Below are 19,447 nucleotides of genomic sequence, written 5' to 3' on the forward strand. Positions count from 1 at the left end.
TAAATAACAGATTGGTTGTAATTTATAAATTTGGCCACTAGATGTCAGCCAAAGACTATCAATAATCCTTAATGTTCCAGTAAATGCTGTTATCTGTAGTGGGTTGATATCCACCACCAGAGCCTTTAACCTCAATAAATAACCGAATAAATAACACACAAGGATATCTTAATAAATACGGACGAACTTAACAGAGGCTATGAAAATAAAAAATATATAAAATAACATGTGAAGAATACAAAACTTGTCTAGTTACAGACAGCGACCAAAGCACTGAACTAAAAGGATCAACATACTGTACATACTGTAAGCACGCTTACATTTTTAACATATAACAGTTAACAGACAGACAGACAGACAGACAGATAGATAGATAGATAGATAGATAGATAGATAGATAGACCTCTGATCTTCTGGAAAATATCTGCAGGGCATCTGGGTTATTTAAATTGGATCTGAAATCTGAAGTTATTTGCAACTTATTGACATTTACAACTGCACTTGTATTATTGTAGAAAATATTTTATTAATGATTTACATAACTATGATTACAATTTACTCAATTTCTGCTGTTTGCTCATTAGAAACTTAGAAACTCTTGACCCTTTATTACTGATGTAGGGGAGACCAGGGACAGTTGTAACACTTTTTGCGATTTTCCCAATAAATCAAAAACCACTTGAACAGTCCATTTGCTATATTATAAACTGCAATGTGTCAACTACTGAAACAATGTATTTAAGTGGTTTTATGAAATATGTACAGGTTGCAAAATTGATTTAAATACAGTCACTCCACTGTTACAACTGCCCCAGTGTACAGGGACAGTTGTAACACATGCCATGACGTGACGGTTGTAACATGTCAAAAATATACATAATTAATCAATCAAATACTCAAAATGAAAAAGATTATTTATCACTCATGTTATTGTAACTATTCATTTCTTTTAAAAAAAATGAATACCTTTATTCACACTACAAGACAATAAAGAGGGGAAGCCATCAAATTATAATGCAAGAAAATTATTTAATGAGTAGAACACACATCCTCAAAAAAGTTTAAACATTAAATCAAAATGGATTAGTTTGAGGACAACAGTCAGTACAGGGTAACATGGCAAATGCCGTTTATGCCATCTGAAGCCCTCTCCAGCAAAGGAAGCAGGACTCCCATCTGTCTTCCTCTTTCTGATATTTAGCATGCTGTAAGCAAACACGTGTTTCCACTGACTATTAGCATGCAACTGATTATCATTTACTTAGCATGTAATTTTATGACATTCTACCTCTAATTTGCTATCTATCTATCTATCTATCTATCTATCTATCTATCTATCTATCTATCTATCTATCTATCTATCTATCCATCTATCTATCTATCCATCTATCTATCTATCTATCTATCTAGTTTATGTAGGCCTTTAGGTTTTTAAAACAAATGAAACTTGGTTTAGGGACGGTTGTAACAACGCATTACAACCGTCCCAGTATCACCAGCCATGTTTTCACCTCATGTGAACTAGTTTGACTGCTAGTTTGACACATGTTAGCCATTCCTATTTTTAGCTTAAAGAACAGTGATTCTAATAGTACTTGTTTGGATTCCTAGACATTTGATCTCAGGATGGTATCCAAAAAAATACACCTGATAGAAAAGTAAAATTTTTACCTCAAAAAAACACTTTTGCTGGTAACTTTCTCTGGGAGTTTCAAATGTGGCTCCTTTTTTGTAAGCAAGAAGACAATCGAACTGAGCACGTCCAGAGTGAGTGTAATCACTATAGCTTGTTTCTGATTGGAGGAATTCAAGGTGTTACAACCGTCCCATGTAACAACTGTCCCTGGTCTCCCCTACACGATGGTTAACTGCTGTTTATAATGACATTTATAACCACAGACTATTAATGGCTCAACACCAAGTGAAATTTATGACAACCTGGCAACACAAAAAGTTGTTCTTGTTGATGCCTTGTAACCGATCTAAACAATAAGTAACCACGAGTAAAGCTGTGAAAATAAGACTGTGAAAAACTGAGATTGCACAGCTTCCACACAGATGAACCAGTGGATGCTGATGGATGCTCCTCCACATCGAGGTCTGCATAGTCTCTGCTGTAGCTGACACCTACAATCTAAACTTTTGCTGTGGATAGCAGCTCTCCAGCAGTCATGATATTCAAAAATGAAAAAGTACAACAGGACAGGATTTCTTTTTGTATCATAGAATTTATTGGTAAGATCCATTCATAACAATTTCACTTGTAAATGAATGCACAGAGCATTGTTCTCACCTTGATAATATGGCATGAAAATTAAAGATCCACGGGAGCTTTGGGAAAGGGGAGGGTGACAGAAGAAAGATGTTGTATAGAGAATAATACAGAGGTATACTGTAGATTGAGAAATACATATAGAAGAAAGACTCACAGAGAGAGAAAATATCCAAAGCTACAGACTGTCATGTCTTCAGATTCACATTAACATGTTTCTTTTTACTTCTCAGAATACACCAGCAAGACTTACACGGCCACCTCATCAATTCAAGCATTCATAGCCCCATCCCACACCATGGTCATCTCACGTCTTACAATAACACACTACAGGACTAGTCATTCTGCCTGTGGTGATGAGCAGAGAGAGTCTTCAGTCGCTGGGAGAGAAAATCACCAAACAATTAAGACATGTGGCTACAATTTGAATTAGATTATTAACACAGGACTGCAGTGGATCAAGTACAGTGGAGTGATATATGAGTTTTGGTCAATATTGAAACATTATGTTAATCTTAAGGTAATTAAAAATTAGTTCTTGAAACTCAGGATGATGGTTGACATGTCAGTTTACTCTGCTTAGGACCTGCTTACTTTGATTTGCTGTGACCTCAACATAAAAGCAGACAAGTGCATGGCTTCAGCACATTACCAAAAATATGTTCACACAACTCTGATCTCCACTGTCCAAATCTCTCTCTCTCTCTCTCTCTCTGCAGTCACATGGAGTCCTGTTAACAGCAGCGAGCAAAAGACTCCAGTAAACCTGAGAATATGAGTCTCGAAGCTTTCACAAGAGTTCTTGGGAGTTGAAGTCACATGCAGTGAGTCAGTTTGACCTTGAGCAATGGGTCCAAACCACTGACAATGCTGTATAAAGCCACTGATCCACACTGACCAGTTGTTGATGGCACACAAACACTCTCGTTACAATCTGAACTCACTTTACAGTGATCAATATTTCAGTTGTGTGGCATTGACTTCCCTCTACACAATGGCTTCAATTGCTGAAAATCACATTAACTGTCTGATGATACTGCTGAGTCGCCCACAACTGTAAAGTAGCATATTGCAACCCGTCTGCCTCTGTTTAAAGGGTTCATTGTAATTATCTATTTGCAATTTTGCAGGGAAAATGCAATAATAGCTTATTGTAAAAGTAGATTAAAGGGAGGTGACTCTTTGTAATTAGCTTCAAGTGCAATACCCCTGAATTTCTCCATTAAACTACAACCCCACTGTATGATAAACCTTTGGGCAAAATGGTGTGTTGTTGTGGGCAACCACATCAGCAAAGTCCAAAGGATGTATGGTAAGTTATCACAACACCTTCAGTGATAAACAGATACTAGGCAAGGTTGGTTAGAAGACATTCTGGGCCATAATTTTCATTTCACCATTATATGAATATGTACACTTATCATAACATTGCTTGCTTAATCTAGGCAGGGTTGTTTTCCAAAATAATATATGGTAATTTGCTTGCCTACAGTAATTTAAATATCAAATTACTTTCAATTGGCTGCTTGCTTTGGTTTAATAGGTTCTGCTGTAACTCAGCTTACTGGTGTTTTAAATATGATTAAGTGAACACAAAGTTATTAGTTACCAAGTTATTTATACTGATCAGGCATTTTTCTTAATTTTCTCCCTTCAGACATTTAATTTTAGTTTTGATATATCACTCGTTTCTTATCAGATTATGGTTGCAATAATATTTTTGTCTCGAGAGAGAATAGCTTTGCATGGAAGAAAGATTTGTATCTGCAAGTGCTATGCAATACTATCAAGATATTCCACTTCCACATTTTGGATTTTCACCATGCAACCAACTGACCTTTCCACAAAGTCTCATGCAAATCCATTTAGAGGTAATATATCAGTTATATTTAACAGACAGACAGAATGAGACAAAAACATGGCTCCCATCCAACATCTGTTGACGGTTATTATTCGGCATAGATAAACAACAACTACCATATTTTAAAGGGGTACTCCAGAGATTTAGTATTGCATTTCCATAATGTTGGGGGACTGGCGACACACAGATTTTTTTTTATTCAATGGTCAAAATTGAAGCAGCAGAGGCTGAGATATCCTGACTTTTAGTCCCTAGTCTGTGTTGAATTTCAAAAACACTGGATCCTACATGTCCAATAATGCAACTCATCATCATCAGGGTTATTTTCTCAGACTTTGGAGTTCTAGTAAAGCTCCCTTCAGCACCACAAAAAACATTATACAAGTGTTGAATAGTACTGAATAGTTGAATAGTAATCAGCGGAGTGCCCCTTTAAAACATACCAGCTCAATGTAGTAAAATGAACACCTGTACACCTCATTCACTCCCATACAAGAGTCCTGCTTTTAGTTAATATCTGTCAAAAACAGTGTTAGAGAGTTTATTCAACTCAATGGCAAAAAAGTCTTTCTGGCAGTGTTATATTTATTTGATTTATACTGTTTGTGTTTTTGTTCTTTTGTTCACAGACTGTAACCATCAGACATTACTCCATACAGCCAGTGGTCCAGGGGATCTCCATAACAGAACCAGCTGGGGTTGCTGGAAGATTTGAGACTGAAAATCATCTGTATGTTACAAAAGCGTTTAATTTTTGATGCCACACATGTTAGCAGCTCCAAAAGTGAATGTATTAGTGCATGGGGCAGCTGTTAAGGGAAACATATGTTTGTATTTATTTAATTTAGTAACTGCTATATGGTGAGGCTTTCTTCTATACAAGTTAATATTCTGTGCCTCAGTTAAGTCTTAAGTCTCTATCAACAACACCAGTCAGTAACTTTTACAATATCACAAATTAAGAGTCTGGTTCAGCTTTGAAGCATAATTTATGTACACAAATATTGCTTAGACTATCTCAGAGCACAAAAATAACAAATATCACTCCTTGAGTTGAGAGGAATGCCTCTTTAAATAGCTAAATTACAATCTAAACAATCACCCATGGACAGATAAAACCTATATATATAGGTTTTATCTGTCCATGGGTGATAGGTACATCCAAAAATACAGTTTGTTTCTTAAAGCGTTGCATGGACTATAAGTGATACATGGGGGGAAAGCACAAGCTGAGTGAGTGCCATATACTGCATAAGTAATCATTTATTGTAACCCAGCGGACACCATACATGAATGTGATCGTAGCTGCAGCCTATATATAAACATAGCATGTAAGCATGTGACACACACTAGTGTATAGTGCTGTCTAGTGAAACATGACGTGGATTATGAGAAAAAGGCTACTAAATATTTAAACTTGTTAGCCAGTACTTTGCTTTGACACACATGGCCATCAGAGTATCCCATCTATCACACTTAGTCCTGTTCCTTTCAAACAGGACATTTACTTCTTTCCTCTCAATTTTCTTACAATTACCAGGCCTATACTGTGACATTTTCTTCATCAGTTGTTTACTTCTTTTGGTTTCAGCTGACTAATTTCATCTTCAGTGCACTCCTCTTCCACTACATCTGTTCTTTTCTTTAGCATCGACTGATTTCCACAAATCTGTTGGCTTGACTTCTGATTCCTGTCTATCTTGCAATCAATCTGGCTAGCCATCAATGTATGTGGGAGGCATTTTATACAGTTTTTGGCAAAAACACTATTTTCTTTAAGTTTGAAGGGCCCTGACTAGTTCTATATTTTCTGGTCTCTTTTTATATCTCTCAATGTGGCCAAACACACTCTTAACCAGTAATGGGACGTGTTACAGGCACATGTAGGTATTACCATGGTTACAGGGAAGAAGGACCTGAATAAAGATAAACATTCCCAGTTATACATAAAAGTCTCATGTGATATAATTAATCAGTCTATTCTATGCATTAGCATCCTTAGTCTATTCATACTTGAAACAACAGACAGTTATGACAGACAGGCGTCCTGTAGGGGATTGTCTTCTCATGTTACAGTCAGCGGCTGCAATCACACAGTCACCTAGGTTCAGCTGTCACTCTGCCAGTGTCTGAAAGCTGCAGCGGCTGCTCACAAATCTGATCAGTGGAGGGAGTATCGAGTGGCATGTTCTATGGATTACATCCTTCCAACACTGCAGCCTGTTTGACTTTCAGCTTCGAGCACACTCAGTCAGCCTCTGCTGGAGACAAAGTCATCTCGCCTCCTTCCAGACATGACTCGACACAGGAGGGGAAATATAAGCAGAGCGGAGCAGGGAGCAGCAATCAGGTCAAGTGGTCCGATTGGTCGGTCACCTCGTTCAGGTCATCCTCCTCTGCTCTCAATGGCTCAGCGGCTCCAGAGGAGTGTTGTGACTGGCTGGAGCAAGACAGTCTGGAGGAGTGGCTCTGCGTGTCGTCATCGTCCTCGTCCATCACCGCCTTCCGCCCCGACTGCTCTTTCCTCGGCGCCTCCTCCCCTCTCATCCTCCTCCTCCTCCCCACTTTCCTCTGCTCCTCCATGGTCCACATGCTCTCCTCTTCATCCTCCTTCCCCTGTACCTCCCTGTCAAAGTCAAGCAGCTCCTCCATCATGTCCTCTATCTCCATCTCTCCGTCCAGCTCCTCCTCCACCTCCGACCGGAGCTCGCCCATGCTCTCAGTCCGGTTGGTGTCGTCGGTCTCCTCCTCTTCCTCGAGCCCCCTCAGTCTCTCGGGGGGGTCGCTGGCCTGACTCTCCCCGAACTCCAGGATGGTGGGCAGGTTGCCCTGCTTAGGACAGCGCTTCCTCAGGCTGACCAGGAAAGGCTGCGGCAGGGAGAAGATGTCCACATTGTTGCCCAGGTCGATCCATGTCACGCTCGGGAAACTGCCTGGATCCTAGAGAAGAAAATATTATCATACTGTAATAACAATATCATCATCACCAGTTTCTCATCTTATTTTCAGAGGATTATAGCAAACAAATGAGATCACTGTCAAAAAGACTGTCAGCATCTACAAGCCTCAACACACACTTACAAATGAGAAAGAGGTTCCTTCTTCCATGTCAGATGGAGCAATAATACACTGATGTTTCAGCAACTTGTATAGCTACTAGATGCTGATTTAAAAATGACTGGAAACCCCCAGTCCACGACTTACAACAAAACTAACAATAATTTTGTGTAGATTGCAGCATACAGAGCTGTCTAACACAGTGTCATTCTTGATAGTACCATTGAATGGCACTAAAGAAAAACAGTTTCAAATCTTACAGAGTCTTACAGATCTTACAGCTCTCAATACTTCTCAACTGCTCTCGATCAGAGCTCATTGATATCTACTGAGGAAATTTTTGAGAACTTTGTTTCTGACTCAAACCAAAGATGGCTGCGTGCTGGCTACTTGGATAGGAAACCGTTGCAACTTGGGAAACTATTTAAAAATCTTTTGATCGTGCAACGGATGGAATATTTTTTCATCCAGATGGTTAAAAGAGGGTCAGGGTTGTGAAAATACTGTCAGAACAGAAGTAAGTGTTTTTAAATGACCATCTGGGTTTTTCAAACATCACTGGTTATTTATCTTTTAGAGAAACGGATCACATCCTCTGTGACTGAGTGTATGCTCATATATGAGAGTTTATAATGGCAGGTATAATGTTCACCATTTTCACCACTTTAGTGGGGCCTGTTAGCATGCTAAAATTAGCTAATTAACACAAAACACACAGTACTGCTTAGGTTGTCATTAGTTTTGTATTTGGTATACAAATTAAAGACCAAATATTTTCCTTTAACAGCTGGGCACTGTATTTCTTTTGCAAACATTAGTCAAACAGGAGTAAATAGTGTTTTTGTTGGGGACTATTTTCAGCTGCAAATTAATACACATTTTGCAGGTTAGTGAGTATTTATGGCACCAGGCCGGTGAATGTGAGGTTGACTCAAAATAAGCTACGATGTGTGTGTTCATGGTAGTGAAGGAACATGTCTCTCAGTACAACTGTTTGTCTCATTGACATGTTTTTAATAGCTTTTGGACAAAAATGGAACTCTATGACATGATAAAATATATCAGGCTTTGGACATGCACACAATACTTCATTATTGATTTTAGTTCTTTTCTAGTATAATCAGACTTATTATGTAATGTCACTGCCAATCTGTTTCTGCTGTTTTGGTGGTAAAAAAAATATTTATTAAAAAAAAAGAAATTAATGTTCAATGAGAAGCAGGGCACAAAACTAGCACCAGCTACCAGCCAAATGCTACTAAAATATGAAAGTGGCTGGTAAATTTGCTTCAGACAGTGGTAGTCTATTGAGTGACTGGTAAAATTTGAACATTCACTAGCCATTTGGCCGGTGGACAAAAAAAATACATTTTGCACTCTGACGAGAAGAATATTTTGGGGGTGGGTTTCCTAGATTGATATTTGTTTTTGCATATCAAACTTGTGGTGATTGCTGCTTGTTTTTCCCACTTCAGCACCATTCAGGCTTTCTCCCATTGGCCAAATTTAGGTTTTTTAGTAGAAAGTGTCGAGATGGCAGCAACAACTCCTAATAAAATGACGTCACAAATGATAAATACATGCTTTTATATAGTTTGAGGTTTCTGCCGTAGACAAGTGGTGGAATGAGTTAAAAGTTTATGAAAAAGTCTGTCCTCTTCAGTAAGGACAGAGATACCATTCTTTGCAACTGAAAGCAAAGGGTCTTATTTGTTTTTACAATAATTATACTAATACAATACTATATTATAATTAAATTTGACAAATATACAAAATATCAGTGAGTTTCTGACCTTCAGGGCATCGGTCAGCTCCTTCAGAACAGCTCTGGTCAGCCTGTTTCCGTTCAGCGCCAGGGTCTCCAGGTGAGGAAGAACAGCCAGAGTGGGCAGGAGCAAGAGGAACGCCTCGTCGGTCAGCTCGGTGAAGCCCAGCTCCAAGCTGACCACGGTGCAGGCGTGGCGCTGTAGGTGTGAACACAGACGCTCCATGTCCCGAGCCGTGAGAGGAATCCCGGATAGATCCAACGCTCCGCCTGACGGAGGGGTCGACAGCACTGCCTTCAGGCTGGAGAAAGACACGTGAGAAAAGCAAGTTGTACACATTACAACAGAAATATTTTCTGCCACTTGTGTGTCATTTGGAGATGCTGATGTTTAAGTTAATACATTTTTTTTTACTTTTTTTGAAACTTCTATCAGTCAACAATTAATACCAAAAGGTTATTGACTGAATTTTTTGCTTGCTACCAGTATATGCACATAACAATTCTATACAATAACATCTCACATTTTGCAACACTAGCCACCTCTACTAATCACATAAAACCTGCAACTTGACACCTTTCAAAGTGACAGTGTGGAAACTTGATACTGTTTCCGTTTCCATGTTTGTCTCCTGCTGACTGTGATTTATTCACTGTGAAGAACACAGTCGCATGAAATGCATCAAACAATGCGTTGATGTGCTAACTGTAAAAGACGTAATTGTTTCTTTCTTTGAATATTTGTTCTGATTTATGCACCCAGTTTTGAGCAGACCTTCTGAATGTTACACCACGACCCAACACACAGTTCCAGCTGGTAATATCCTTAACATCCTAAATTATTTCCAGTTGTTTCCAGTCTGCAAGTTTGTTTTTTTTCCTATCACATGGTCTATTTTGTTCCTTGCATTTTTTATCAAGTATAAAGACAGAGATGAAACAAATTAAAACCTCAGGTCTTTCAGTTACCTCCATTTAAAAACAATCCATTTAAAATCAGCCCTTTAAAGACCATATGTGGTGAAGAATACATGCAGAGACAAAGAGAAAATAAGAATCCACACTGCGTGGGGTAATGTACACATTGTGCTTTGGCAGCTAATGGAAACTACATAAACAGTACACTTGAGAACCACAAACACTGCAGCTAAAGAGAGCTCTGGGGACGCACAGACAAAGGCAGAGAGACACTAAGGAGATTTAGGGCTTAAGAAACTGAAGTTAGGGGAATGAAAAATGGCTGATGAGCAGCAAAGCACTTAAAGCTATACTCTCTAATCACATGGTCCAAGCTAAAAATAAACCCAGTGTGGTGCCTGGATTTGGCAGAAAATTAACCAGGGGTCTGGTCCATAAAAAAGAAGAAAAGCTGAGATCAGAAGTTTAATTTTTCCAGATTACAAATGAAAACAATGCTTGTAATACACACTGGACACAAGGGCCAACACCAATTATCACCCACATATAGTATACTCATGCAAGTGAGGTTTAGGGACACACACACACAAAGTTCCTCATTTAGGATTAACCCGCCAACAATAAATCTGCTATACATTAACAGAACAAGAGCTACAGCAGAGACCTACAGCTCTGGTCAGAATATAGTTGGCCACAGGTTTACTTAGAAACATGTGACTGTGGTACAGCCTGCGGGATTCAACTATCACCATCAGTTAACAGCTGAATATGTTTATCTATTCACATACCAGAGAGACTTTAGTAAAGAATCTAGGCCAGACCAGCCCAAAGCCAAGCAGTGAACATGGGTCAAATTTAGCCTTCCAAAAATGTTTCCTCACTCTCCCAAGGGTCACAGGGAGTGATCTGTCACTGCATTATATTTGTGGTTTGATTTTGGGGGGAAGAGCATGTAACTGCCTGTCAGTCTGATCTACCAACATCATCTGGCTCAGGGCGCGGCTTGTCAATTTTTTAATCTTATTTTGCAATTAGCTTTGTCTGGAAGTTTGCATGCACAATTGACATACTCAGGATTGTCAGACTATACTGTTATATATCGTAATAAAGAAGCAAAACAGGTGATGAGCTTAAGTCAGTGCTGCCATGGAGACAGCAGCATCATCATCACATCACAATCATCTGCTTAGTTCCCCATGCCTGCCTGATCACTAACCTCTCATTATGTAATTCCTTCAGTGTATTCCCACCTTTTCCCAGTCTCCTGGTTCTCCTCCTGCCTGCACACCTGCCCCTCAGTAGTCCATTATCCTCATATATACACCTGCTCTCAAGCCTAGTAGTTCACAGGTGTAAATAATACAATGAAGGATGGCTGAATTCCATTTAGCTGCTTCAGTTTCAGGGTCCGGGACTGGGTTGCACCGGCTAGCTTGTGTGTTAAGGAAGATAAATGTCTTATCTAGTAAACACTTCAGTGATGTGTAAATCTAATCACAAGCAACCAACTGTGTGAACAGGAGGTCACTGTAGCATCAGGAACAGTTTTAGTGGCAAAAGATATAATATATTTCACTGACACTTCTTTGGAATATAGCACTTTGTTTTATTTATGTCTGCATACCTGGAGAAATATGTGTTTTAGAATAAGTAGTATTCATCCAGTTTACAGTGAGAGGGAAATATCCAAGTAAGCTAACCTAACCAATGTTATTTGGACATTTAAGTCAGTCTAATATTATTGGCATAAAGTTTTGTAATTCTAGGTATATTGTGTTTTTTCTGTGAAATGTAATGTAAAGTGTCAGGCCAGGTCAGATATGTCGACCGTATTCCACATTACCTCTTTTACTCCTCAGTTTTAAAGGGTGAAAGATTAGCAAGCTAACGTTAGTTTTGTCAGTTGGTTCATGGCTGGCTTACGCTACAGTTTCCCTCTGCAGCTAGTAGGTGTAAATGTTTAGTAACAGCAAAGAAATGTGTGGTGCAAATGGTCTAAATTTAGTGATGCATAATGCTAAATCTCTACTTAGTAAACACTTAAATTATAACAAGGCTATAACTTCTCTTAGTTATAATATAAGTTAGACTTGTTATATAAACTTATGAACAGCTGGGGCTACTGGCTCCTAATGATATTGTTCATGTTGGCTCACTGTCACACTGTCTTGACTTACTGGGACACTTAAATAGAACAGAGCCATTGTTAGTGTTATTAATAACACCTGTGCTTTTCCAACTGTGACAGTCAATATGTCCGCTGTGAAAAAGGCCTGTTCGGCTGTGCCGGCAAACTATGTCTTACATACTAGCAAGGGCAGGAAAACCTGCTTGAATGGAGTGCAGGCAGCATATAACGTGGCCTCCCTATGAGCTGATAGTGGAACAGCAGCAGGTCATGGAAATGCTACGGTAAACTTTAAACTCTAATTGGAATTTTTGTTATTGTGTGAGAGGCGTTGCTCATAGTGATGAACTTACAGAGAATTATCTCACTCTGCAGCTCCTCACGGCACAAGCTGTCACTGTGCTGGTCAGCTTCTGAAGCGTACCCTGTCAGATCTATGGTGCCTCATAGCCTTAAAGTGCTTTCTGACAGCGAGTGGTTATTGTTGTGTCTGCCGCCAGGCAACGTCAAGGTTCTGTATTTTGATTGAGTGGCAGCAGGACACCCGACTAGGTCTGATCCTACTAATAACCTGCACCATACACCACAGGCTGCTGCTATCCACCTAGTATTATCTCATCATGTACAGTACCAGTCAAAAAATTGGACACACCTTCCTATTCACTTGAATGAGAAAGTGTGTCCAAACTTTTGACTGGTACTACAGCTAAAACAAGCAGGTAGCAGCTTAAAACAGAGGAAATGGTTTGCAATGATTAATTAATGTGATTAATATAACAGGTTTTGCTAACTAGTATCATATTGTTTATTGGTCCATCAGACTTTGAAGCTGATGTTCCCCCAAGCCCGTTTCTCTTCATTGATCTGTTTGTGCTCTGCTGGTGAATAAAGGACAATTTGGGGAACTCATGTATAGTTTCTCTCAGTGGTTTCTATGGTTGCCATGGTCACACTGGAAAAAGTTGAACCATCATCACCTCAGACAGCAGCAGCATATAGTTGTGTGAGTTCATGAGGACAGCAGCCGCCCTCCCTCTCCTTGTTGTCCCGTCTGCATTCACTTAACTTGACATGCCACAAAAAGAAAACACACCACTCTTGTGTTTGATACTTGACTCCAATCTTTTGGGAAAAAAAAAATCCATCACAAGGTGGTTTTTCCTTGTGAAGGAAGGTGTCAGCCACATCTCGTGGCCTTCATCATGTGGAGTTTGGTCAGTTGTCATGGAGATGGTTTAGTTGTTATCAAAGAAGTGGACTTTGTAATGAGAATTTTTTGTCAAATGCTATTTCCAAGATCCTGAAGACTTTCAGAAAACCATGCTGCCTCATATAATATGAAACCTTTCAAATCAAAACGTGATGACAAGTTAGTGAGTAGCAAGATGGTTTGGTGGTATTTATTAACACACAGTTATATTCGTTTTGAAGTATCTGGAATTTGTGGAGCTCATCCACAAAGCACCAAGCCCCTTTACAACCTGACACACTACTAATTTTATACCACCAAACACTAAACTATATATGTAACTGTGTCACATGTGGTAACTTTGGCATGGTGGAATCCCAACATATCAAAATTCTCTTTCCTTCTGACTTCAACAAAGAAAATGAAAACATAAGGAAAAAGATGTTTATGCTGACAGTCTGTTATATTCTTAAACAAATGCTGTGCAGCTGCATAATTCAGCCCCTGGACTTGACAGGACAGATAATATGTTGACAGTCTGGATGGCCCTCATCTGATTTATGCCACATAACTTCTGTGTTTGTCTATTATGGACATCCTTCTCTGTGATGGGATTTGAAGAAATCTCTCAACAAGAATTCACAGTCAGATATCTCAGGGGACCTCAAGATGTTTCTGCAATTTCTTCTGCAATAACTTACATCTCTAGTTCAAATGTTACCAAAACAAAACTCTGGTAGAGATCTCTACAGCAGGAACTCTAGCAAAAAAAAGTTGAAAAGAAATGTTTAATACTTCAAATGATTTATCTCAAGCTACAAACTAACCACTTTGTCACTTGTCAGCACCTACTAAATAATTCACCTTTCTTGCATATTAAACCAAACCAACCAATAAAAAGCAGTAACGAGGTTTTCACAGAATTCACTGTAATTAGGTTGGCTTGCCTTGTTGTCATCACCACTAACTTAACACATCTCCTGTGGGAAATCTTGATATTTCATCACCTGCAGCAGCTGTTCTCTGTAACATGAGGTTGTGCTTGCAACTTCTCAGCAGGAGAAGATCACATTTCAAAATTAAAAATTAGCATTACATGGACAAGAACACACAGCAAACAACCATGTACGGTACAGTGTGATACCTGTAATAACTGATGTGTTTTGGCCCACTGGGGCAGCAGAACAAGCTGAGAACACAACACTGATTATTATGTTGGTATGGCACACATGTTGGCAAAGTGTTTTATTCAGAGTGCTCCGAATATTTTATAGTCCTGTTTCTTTCCACCGGCCAAATGTATGTTCAATTTTCACTCTCCTTTTAGCTCTGATTTTAGCAATTTGGGTTTTATTGTCTTATTCAAGGACACTTCTACACATAGGCAGAGCTGGGGATCAAACCAAACCAAATGCCAAACCTGCGGTTAGTAGATGACCCACTCTACCTCCTGAGCCACAGCCAGTGGAAACAATGGTAATGAGAGCTATGAGGGTGAATCAAAGCAGTAAAGATGTGGCCTAAATACCAAAACAATGAGCTGAAAAATTGTTAAAACACTATGTAGAGCTGAGGGGAACAGCAGTCAGGTGATACTTCTCTGTGGGTTTGTTTCTACAAGTGATCCCTTACACATTACACATAGTAATTTTATCAATTGTTAATATGAAAATATTTATAATAGTTTATATACTTTAAATAACGACATAAAGATGTTAAAAACTACAATGGTCAGCTGTTTTTGGAAATCGCTGAGACATTTTCTAAAAAAAGCTGGAGCTGGAGCTGAGATATCATGGCAAAATGTTTCTGTGCAACGTTTCAATCAATCAGATAATCATCATACACAAAGCAGCACTAACAAACACTATGATATGTACATATTTCAGAATAATGGCAATGACTTAACTCGAAAGGCATTTGCAGTGGCAAGAGGCAGGGCCTGGGGCCAGAGGCAGGTTAAGGATGTCAGAAAGTATTGAGAGACTAAATCAATGTTGGTTTTGGTCTTTTCATGGGATTTGATGCCAGTAAGAAAAATTTAGAACACCATCCATATTCATTTAGTTATATCTGCCACAATACATTAAACACTTAAATTCATTTATTTAATATTTAAAATTGTGCATAATCCATTACAAGTACAGTGAATTCAATCACCTTCTACAAGATTACAGAAAGCAGTTCTTTCACTGTAATGCAGATGGAGGGTTTTACACGGAATGCTTGACAACAAAATAAAGCTCCTGACCACCTGTTTTCACACATGTTGTATGTACCTAATAGAAACTTTGCAAAAAAGTCACGTCTTGCAAGTAAATGCAAATGAACAGTGAAAACACCTTGAGGCTGATGAGGCTACCCCTTACTGTCTGGGTAAGTGGTCTCAAACCACTTCCCACAGAGGCCCTCGAGGTTTCTGCACCAACCCAACTCCTCGCAGCAGCCCATTTCCTACTCTCTGAGTGAATGTGTGCTAATTAGTTAACACAGCTGGTGCATCCGTGCCCTCGGCTTTACATTACACGTGGTTTGAGACCACTGATCTAATTGTTACGGCTCATGTTCTCCTCCCATGCTCAGCTGCACCTCCCCTCTCCCAGCAATGCTCCGTCTGTCTGGACTCTGTACTCAACAGGAAACACACACACACACACAAGAGGGTTTACATGATTCCAGAAAGTAAAATTACACATGTCTCAACCTGTGGACTATCGCCCATCACTGCCTTTCATCTCATGTGTTGTCAGCACAGAGAAATGTTTCCCATGCTTCACCCCTCCTCCTTCTGTCTCTGTCCAGACAATCTGCCACTTCTTTCCAACATCACTCTGGCCTGCTTGCTTTAAGGCAATAAACAAAGAGAAGCAAGACTAGGAGTGTGCAAATAAAAAGCAGATGAGACGATGAGAGAGCTCATGGTGGCTTTGGCTTCTGACCAGAATCCCACGCTGCAAAAAGAGATATATACAGCCTCTCTGAACTGAGGTCACTCACCCCTGTCTGAGCCACAATCAGCAGGATGTTGGGATGGAGACCTCGATATGAGACATGGATATAATTTAAGATTTTTACTACAAAATGTAACCGACCATTTGCTAAGCCCTGCCCTCTTCCTACACCTGTCATATGCAGTTAAGTTTACAATGATACTGGTGGCAGATTTACCACTTGAAATTCTTCGTAATTTTGAAACAATGGTTCCTTGATTTCAGACAAAAGCAGCTTTAGCCATTGCCATTGATTTTAGCTAATTAAACTAACATTGAAATTTGTTTGAAAACGCTCTCAGGACATGGCTACTTGACTGAAAAGAATACGAACTGAATCGACCCCACACTGGCCTTGCACAGGGTAAAAAGGATCATTAGTAGCAATATTTAGCTGTGCATCAGGAGGAGCACCAGCTTTATGCTTTATCACTGTCAGATTCAAGTAGCGTTGTTTGTTTAGTCACACTAGCATGTGGTTGGTCCATCACTTTGGTCCAAACTGAAATCTCTCAAGAACGCCATGAAATCTTGTACAGACATTCATGTCCCCCTCAGGATGAAACATAATCACTTTGTTCATCCCTTTATTTTCCACCTTGTGCCATGTTCAGGTTAAAATTTTAATTTGGCCAATAATTAGTTTTATGACCAACTACCTGCAAAACTAATAACATTCCCATCAGCCTCAGTTGTGCTTTTTGTTTAATGCTAATAAGCAAATGTTAGCACACTAACATGCTAAACTAAGACATGGTAAACATAATACCTGCTAAACATCACTTATCATTGTCATTGTGAGCATGTTAGCATGCTGTATTAGTGCAGCCTCACAGAGGATGTGGATTTTTGTCAATTATTGTTCACCCCAAGTTTTCTAGACTCTGCATAATGTTTCATCTTAGTGGATCTGACAGAAGCTGGGGTAGAAACACAAAAGAGCTGAAGGCGGTAAGAACCAATATTTGACTATGTCTGACTTCACCTCATCTTTCTGCACCTTCCCTGCACCTTCCCCACCAGCCCTGTATGGCCCCTACTGTCTTGTAATACAACTTGTACCACAGGGGGGACAGTGAGTCACTGTAGCGTCCAGTCTGCCCCCAGTCCAACATGAGTGGGAGAAGAAGTTCTGCTACCTTGGCAATGGCGGAGCCACTCTCCAATTCAACTACAGGCTGTAGTTGCTTTTGTATTGAGCCCTTTTTCCTCTGCTATTGCTCCATTAATAAGATCTGAAGACTTATAGTAGCTTTGATGTCTGCCGTGTGGCTGTTGATTGACAGCTGTCTTGACAGTTGACAGTTGGCTCAGCTGTTGCTCTCCCTGGCTCCGGGACTCGCAGTCGAGTTGGACTATTGTTGCGCTATTGTCCGCTCCACTGCAGATAACATCACATCTGTGGTTCATCTGGCCCTCACTCACCTGGAGAGCAAGAACCCTTATGCCAGGCTGCTCTTCCTGGACTTCAGTTCCGCATTCAATACAATCATTCCACATACCCTGATAAACAAACTGTCACTTGTTGGACTCAGTTCATCTCAGTATCTGGGTGCTGGACTTTCTAACAAAGAGGCACCAGTCTGTGAGAATGAAAAGATGTCACTTCCTCCCCCATCATTCTCAACACCGGTGCCCCTCAGGGATGTGCACTGAGCCCCCTACTGTACATACTGCTGACTTATGACTGCTCAGCCAAACACCAGAGCAATCTGGGACTCATCACTCACAGCAATGAGTCTGCATACAGACAGGGGGTGGAGGGACTGGAAGCCTGGTGCAAAAGCATCAACCTCTCAATCAATGTGAACAAAATGAAGAAGATGGTTGTTGACTCTGAGGAGTCACACACCACTCCTCCTCCTCCTCTTCACATCTGTTGTAGAGATGGTCACCAGCTTTAAATTTCCTGGGGGTCCACATCTCAACATCACCTGGAGCACCAACACAGCCAGCACAGTGAAGAAGGCCCACCAACGCCTCTACTTCCTGAGGAGGCTGAAGGCACTCCGGTCCTCACCTCCTTTTACAGGTGTGTGGTGCATCACTGTGTGGTAACTGCTCTGCTGCCAGTAGACAAGCTAGCATTAGCTTGGGTCCGAAGTAGCGGGGCGTGTTTCCAGAGTGTGGAAGGCAAAACCCATTTGGAAGGTCCTGACTCCAAACGGAAATGATGGTGCTGACCATAAGCTGCAACTCTGGGCTTCAAACCATGGATGTATAAAGAAATTTGACATAGCGGCCAAACCGTGTAATTACAATGTCATGTGATGAACACTGGCCCAAAAAGACTTATTCCCATAGACTTACATTGTGAAAGAGACGTCTGTAAATCAGCGGATACACTTTTTTGAGCATCACAACCTCCGCGAAATGACTTGTCTCTCTATCAGAATTTGATCCATTTGGTCCTATCATATTTCAAAAGCCTAGAAGAGCCGCACGATTGAATTGTTTCATCCCCATTCAAGTTAGCCAGAGGGCTAAACCGGAAGTAGCCGTCTACTACTGTGCTACTGTGCTTGCTCTATGGGCTGTGCAGATGCAGAAGTTGTTGAACTTTTTTGGCTTCATGCGCCACTGACCAACTTTCATAGGAATGAATGAGGCCCTGCCTCCAACACTGTATCCAGTTCTCTTTATACATCCATGCTTCAAACCAACAGGTGACGTCATATCTTGATACGTCCATCTTTACTGTATATACAGTCTACTGTTGTGCACCATTTCAGGGGCCATCATGCCAAAAGGGACACATATGCTGGATGCCCTTAAGTTTTGGCAAAGGAAAGCTGCATCTCAACGAAGAACTAACTAAGAATCAAAGTGATTTATTATTATGGTGAGGACACATAAAGCAGAAAATTTCAGAAATCTATTTGGAAACCAAAAGGGGGCATTAAGGCCCAGCGTTCCAAAGCTGATATCTGATGACCCAAGTACCTCTAATTATCACATTGACAAAATAATATCTTGTGAGTCATAAGCTACTCCTCCACTTATTCCTATAAATGTAGTCTGTATAAAGACACAGGGACTTTGTCACAGCCTGGATTTCATATCGCATCTCTAAAAATGCCACTTTTATCTCAGCATGTCACCGCGAGGCTTAACTGTGTTTCACCTCCATCCCTGCATGATCCTCTCTCTGGCTGTTCCTGTCTGACTGTATCTCTCTATATCATCCATCCAGATATACAGTACATAACACAAATCATGTCTATGCTTCTGCTTGATCTCTTCCGCTGAAAGATCTGAAACCACCCA

General features: G+C 40.1%; 1 protein-coding gene across 2 annotated transcripts in view; it reads right to left on the bottom strand.

The window, feature by feature from the left end:
- Positions 1-2,208: 2,208 nt before the first annotated feature.
- The window catches only part of lrrc75a (leucine rich repeat containing 75A), a 63,559-nt gene continuing 46,320 nt past the window's right edge, over positions 2,209-19,447 (bottom strand). For both annotated transcript variants that reach the window (XM_044353279.1, XM_044353280.1), the window contains exons 4-5: positions 8,984-9,257; positions 2,209-7,073 (exon numbers count right to left, since the gene is read on the bottom strand). In XM_044353279.1, coding sequence (XP_044209214.1) covers positions 6,480-7,073; positions 8,984-9,257 — 868 coding nt within the window. In that variant the 3' untranslated portion in view covers positions 2,209-6,479. The remainder of the gene's footprint in view (positions 7,074-8,983; positions 9,258-19,447) is intronic.

This window comes from Thunnus albacares, chromosome 6, assembly GCF_914725855.1.
Source record: "Thunnus albacares chromosome 6, fThuAlb1.1, whole genome shotgun sequence".
Classification (NCBI taxonomy): domain Eukaryota; kingdom Metazoa; phylum Chordata; class Actinopteri; order Scombriformes; family Scombridae; genus Thunnus; species Thunnus albacares.